Source organism: Ptychodera flava, unplaced genomic scaffold (assembly GCF_041260155.1).
Source record: "Ptychodera flava strain L36383 unplaced genomic scaffold, AS_Pfla_20210202 Scaffold_43__1_contigs__length_1316584_pilon, whole genome shotgun sequence".
Lineage (NCBI taxonomy): Eukaryota > Metazoa > Hemichordata > Enteropneusta > Ptychoderidae > Ptychodera > Ptychodera flava.
Window position 1 is genome coordinate 34,197 of NW_027248365.1, and position 6,160 is coordinate 40,356.

The 6,160-nt window shown below is 37.9% G+C and overlaps 1 protein-coding gene across 1 annotated transcript; it reads right to left on the reverse strand.

Annotated features, from left to right (window-relative positions):
* Positions 1-1,607: 1,607 nt before the first annotated feature.
* On the reverse strand, positions 1,608-4,667 carry LOC139128078 (uncharacterized). Its single transcript, XM_070693933.1, has 2 exons — positions 4,536-4,667; positions 1,608-2,867 (listed from the first exon to the last, which is right to left on the reverse strand). The coding sequence occupies exons 1-2, from the start codon at positions 4,665-4,667 to the stop codon at positions 1,608-1,610; spliced, it is 1,392 nt and encodes a 463-aa protein (XP_070550034.1).
* Between the last annotated feature and the right edge of the window lie 1,493 nt (positions 4,668-6,160).

The following is a 6,160-nucleotide window of genomic DNA, read 5'->3' on the forward strand; positions in this document are numbered from 1 at the left end:
AATTGGTATCTTTCTGGCGAGTAATGACGCGACTGCTCTTTTACAACTTTACTGCTGTATTCCATACTGAATTATACATACATCACCTCAACATATCTTGAAACTTATCATGTTTAAGCTTTCATCCATCGCCAACGTACCCTAGTATAGTTTTTATATTATTCGTAGGGGTTTCTGGTCCTTTAAACAAAGTTCCGGTGACCCTCTCTCTTTTACTACTCTAAACTTTCTTTCTCTTATGAAAGGAATAATTATTCACGATATGTAAATCGATGGGAAGATCGAACTGTTCCATACAAGACACCCTATGTGAAAATAGTCCCATCTTAAACAGGCTGCGCATTGATATATTTCTCTGTAATTAGACTTCTTTCCTAGCCTTCGCTACACTCGCAACACTTAAATACGTAGAGGGGGTAGTCTATAAAAAGTTTGCACCTCGGATCTTGCAGTGTATAGTCGATATGACGACATTGTGGCCAAATATGCCACCTCGGTCACTAAATGATTAACGACAGCATTCCCGGCTTTGACTTATTACAGTGATTAAATATCCTGTATTATTTCATACAATATTTAGACAATTTTTGGACCAGTCCTGACAGGTGTAGAATGCTAGCAGTGTACGCTAACCTATTCCGGACACCTGGTACCACCACTAACTATCAGTGGTTCAGGATGGTCCTACTTAAATTTGTAAATCACAAATGTCCCATGGACCTGGTAATGTATTGCATTGAATGGAAATGATCATTGGACGAGTTTAATGTCATATTTTATCATTTTTTAATTCGCATTGATGATTCTTTGACACTTAATGGGATAATCTCCATCAGCACCATGTTTATGTAGCCGGTGACAGAAATATAAATATTTATTAAAAGTAAACAGAAGAAGCCAGAAGAAGCTGTTACACGACCACACAGTTATCGTAGTAGCATGTCCGCATCACATTTCAGCGATGTTCACGAGAGAGTTCCTGTAAACGTCGTTTTAAGAGGGACTGATTTTATTGCCGTGCTTAACGATGACAATGGTGGTGTCATTTGTACTCTAAGACCAGATCCTTGATGAAGCAGGGATATCAAAATCACCGATCCAGTGACCGTTAGCGCTTGTCGTGGCGTCTTTTACCGATGTCCGACTTGTGCAAACACAGTGAGAGGAGGGACCATACTACATTAACGTCATTAAAACAAAACAGAGGGCCACTTTCGGTCATTGTTGTGAAAATCATTTTGAAGTCACGGTAAATTGTCTGTGTAGCAGTTTTGAAAAATTCGATTCGTACGTAGCAAATTGGATGAACATCGGCCACTGTATATATCTTCAAACACGCACATGACGAAAAGTATGCATATGATAACCAGACTTGTCCATATTCGAAAGTTCATGCTATTTTTACCAGTGACGGTTGTAGATAGATAATTAGAGCGATGTGCAGAGTTGCTTATTTTCAATCAAAATGTTTTAGAAAAAAACTATAGTGCGCATGTACGTGGATAGTACTTTAATTACCTTAAGATAAATCTGTCATACTGCACAAAAGCAAAAAACTCTGCAAATCATGTGCTTTTTGTTCTAAAAATAATAAATAAGACTTTATACTACTTACATTCAGGATACCAATCATTGAGACGTGTTGTGTCAATCTTCAATGCATGGCAACATAGAAGTGGTCGAGCTTTCATATCCTGCTTCTCCAATAATTCAGTAACATTGACGCAATTATCTTCATCGGCTCTATCTATAGTACCAGTAGCAATACTACCACATCTACACTTCAGAGACACATGGTATCTTAACCCTGGTGTGTACATGAAAATGAGGCTATCCAACTCATCCTTGAGAAATTTCCTTGCATGAGAACGCCATCTTGCCCAGTCAGGTACTTGAATGTATTTGATCGAAGAAGGAATTCTTAAAACCTGTACTTCTATATCACAGCCAACTTTCGACACTTTGCAGTAAAAATCGTTGCTCTCGGGGATGAAAATCCTTGCCCTCCATTTTGTAAGCGCGACCTTTTCAACATACCACTTCCTCCAGCATCTGACAATTAATCTATGGAAAAGGCCATCTGGTATGAAGTCACCAGGAAAGTGGAAATACAGAGGATCTGACAATTCACTATTTTCTGGATCATGACATTTACTTTCGTCATCATTTTGCAGCAGACAAGGAAGGAAGTATACGGAACACTTAGAACTTCCTGGCTGTTGTGGAACTTGACATGTTACATCAAACTTCTCCATGACACTCAAAAGAATGTTTTTATCCTGCAAGCGATTCTTTGAAGTTAACAAAGAATCCAACAATTCTTCATCTAACAGCCCCTGGTCATGCAATTTATGTACCAGTTGAACCAACTTTGGTGACGTGCTTAGACTATCTTTGTATGCCATACTCTGGGTGATAATGACTTTGAAAAGGTTTGCCAGCCACTGCACATCGAGTATTACCATTTTCCCCAATTCTTGATCTTCTTGGAAATGAATAACCTCCCCTACATCATGAAAAAACTTTAAGGCAGTTTTTATTTCATTGATGCCGATGTTTAGATTCTCTCCTATCTCATAAACCTCATCGATTAAGAGTATTTCCTTTTGTAATTTCCTGAGGTGAAGTTCAAGTTGTAACCACTTAATAGGCACATTGCCAAGGAAACAGAATTCCTTAGCAAGATCCTGAATCTTCTTTCGAAGATTCTTAACCTCTGGGTCACTGACGAGACCACTCTCTCTTGATTTGTTATCAACTGCGAAAAGGTCAACAAGATGGTGCTCAGTTGCAAGCTCTGCATTATCTATGAGATGCTTCCGGATTTTTCTCAGTCTTGCTTTTGCCTCTGCCTCGTTATTTAAGTGCTGTTGAGAGATATCAATACGAATGATATGTTAAGAAAATTTGAAACAAGAATACTACTTTGCAAGCAGCATTGATATGCATTTGAGCGCATAATAAGTTTTGTGTGCTGTATTATGTACAAAAACACATAAGGGTCTGGCATTTCCGAGTCGTCTTTGAATATAGCAAATTGACCACCCGGTTGGCACAAACGGACCTTCTTGCATATAAGTATGACCAGGGCACATATTGATTTTAAAACTATATGTCCCATTGGAATAGAAAGTCCCCCAACAGATTTAAAGTGCAGAAAACTACTGTTAAAAGCAGTGACTAATGGTAGAAAGCTCTCGTGCTCTGATTTTTTTGGTTTTTAATATTCAATGCAGAAAAATCACTTTTCCGTTTGTGAATGCTTTTACGAAGGGCTTCTTCAAATGGTAAACGTAATGCGTATGGAACGCCCTCAATCGTACAGTATAGGTGAAAAGTCAATGAGAAGTTCCAATTTTTTACTTTCACCTTCTATGCTTACGCTTCACCAGTCTCCCATGATGCTCATTCACTACGTTAGTAGTTATATAATGCACCAGCCTTATACCTTTGGTACTTGCACCAGTCCAGCGAGGTGAGATACCGATTTCTGATATCTGGTGAATTTCTCATCACCATTAACACACACATCATGTTTTGACAAGTTGATAAAGTTGCGTGACAGGTGTATAAAATGTCACAGCTATTTTTGTTTTATCGATGCGATCATATCTCTGTCTATAAATATTCCTACTGACACAGATTACAGGACAAGTGTGTTTTAGTTAATCTCTTTTATTTGAGTAACTGAAGCAAACAACTTAGAATTAAAATCGCCAAAGAATATGCATTTTGCAAGTTATACTATGCAATGCCTTAGAAAGAACAAATTAGTGAATTTACATAACCATAAAAGTGTGAGAAATTGAAACTTGTGAAGTGTAAAATATTGTGACATGAATGTTTCTGGATGGGTTGTTTTTGTAGGACTGTTATGCATTTCAAATTATGAGGGGATCGTGATATGAATAGGTCAATGTATGTGAATTTGGATAATTTATGTTTCTCATGTTTATTTGTCCAATATTCACGGTTTTGGCTCGTAAGAGCATCTTTCACAGTCGTTTCTATGATCCCTGGAAAAAAGTGCCGCAAGCTTCAATTGGTTATTAAATGTGGTCAGCTTTTACAACTCGATTTCACAATTACTGTCACATCCTGGTTGAAGTATAAACATTAAATGTTGTCACTATTTGTCTTCGGAAGTTCTAAGAAATACTTCCTTAATATATTAAACATTGATTTTCCTATTCTATTCTCCGTACGTAAAAGGTAACATTACTCCTCCATTTTCGCCAGAGTTAGCCGCGGCTTAACCATCAAATCGAAATTTTCTGCCATCATACATAGACTCTGGTGGCTTAATACACTCCTTACGTATGTGTAGGGAACACCTGTACAACCGATAACTTAGTATCTAACCGACAACGTATCAAACGCTAACGTAGTAAAAATTTACCAATCATGAAACAAATCAACCGATAACGTATTAACAAACGATTACGTGGTACTTTTTTCTAACTAATAAAGTAGAGAAAATTTACCAATTACATAGTAATTTTTTTCTAACTGATAACGTATCAACAAATTCTTGCCCTATGTTTCCTCGCTTTCTGCATGAGTCCTGGACGGTTTAGTGTTAGCATAATATATGCAGAATGTAGTGCGCCCTCTTTTGGTGAACTTATCGTACAGGATTTCTGCCTTGACCTCCATACTGTTGCCATGCTGAACAAGGGGAGTAAGTGTGACAAGCCGTTCAGTTTTTACGGCGGGGGCCGGCAAAATCAAAGGGTAGGTCATCTTAATTTGGAATCCGCGAAAGTGGGGGGGGGGGGGGGTCATTGCTTTTTCACGGTAGGAAAGGGGGGGTCAACACATTTTCAAAACATAATACCTACAATAAAGTTCGCTTTATGCCACGGCCATGATCGACCCTCTTTACCGACGGGCAACCTTTGGTTGCCCACTAGAATAAAGTTGACTTTACGTAATGGCCCATGACCCTCTTAACCGGATGGCTGACTTTGGCAAACCACTCGAATAAGGTTTACTTCATACAATGTCCATGGACATAATTTGTCTATGGAAATGAAGTTAAAAATTGCCTTACAGTCGTCCTAATTAACATACTTTTGCATGGATGTGGCTATGAAGTTTGTGCACTGGCATCTCTGCTACATGAATAAAGTGTGCCGTGTACCGGAGTTCAAATCCAAACCGTGCGGGTAAATTTGACATATGGGTTTTGGTTATTTTTCAGCGGGGGGGGGGGGGGGGGTCATCAATTTTTTTCATCTGACAAAGGGAGGGGGTCATCTTTTTCTCGAAAAATGCAGGGGGGTTTATTTTTTTGAACACCGGCGACAAGATTTTGTCGGCCCCCAGACCGTAAAAAACTGAACGGGTTCCTAGGGTAGTGTATCAAACTGTGGTTTACAAATAAATTTCCAGATTTTACCCCGATGTAGTTTGCATTGGCTTAAATCATGATGTCAGTGATCGTAGCGCTTCAGATAACCGATGATCAATTCAATTTTTGGAAGAAGATCGCGTACGTCAATATCCGTATGATGTGTACTGCAGACTTCCTGTGCACAGACTTTCTTTATAATGTATAATGAGCAATTAACACCAGATTAATCCGATCGGTTACTGTATCTTAGAAGACCAAAAAGGCGTGCCTGAGCTTAGGAATATACAGGAAATAAACATGTCTATAAATAGGAAGCATTCCATGTAGACACTACGGTGTACCATGTAATCCTTTTTTTTAGATTAAATAGCTTTATTTTAATATGAAATGCAGATAAAGTGAAACACAGTGTCGGTCATATCTGATTGATGCAAATGAGAATATTCTAAAGGCGATAAAATATATTAAAAATATTGCCTGGACAAAAATAAAATAAACACATTACTTGAACATAATTACATGTTTTTCTCAATTCAATATACATAACTCTTGTATCAGTGAACGTATTGCACGTACTGCCCGTCTATATCGATGCAAATTAGGTACTCTTATACCTCTTACATTGTATTAGACTATTAGTACATCATTCTAGGACCTTTCTAAAATACACGGTAAAGAACTTTTTCTATTGCTCTAATAAGTATCTTAAAATAGTTATTAAATAGAGTAATACAAAAATGTGGACTTTTGTCGCGGCCGTATTGGATTTATGCTAATGGGGATTTTTCTATTGCGACAAAACAT

Coding starts and splice junctions, on each gene's coding strand:
- LOC139128078 (XM_070693933.1), bottom strand. CDS start 4,667: ATGGCAACAGTATGGAGGTCAAGGCAGAAATCCTGTACGATAAGTTCA. Junction 2,868..4,535: donor AGAAAGCGAGGAAACATAGG/GCAAGAATTTGT, acceptor ATCTCTCAACAG/CACTTAAATAACGAGGCAGA.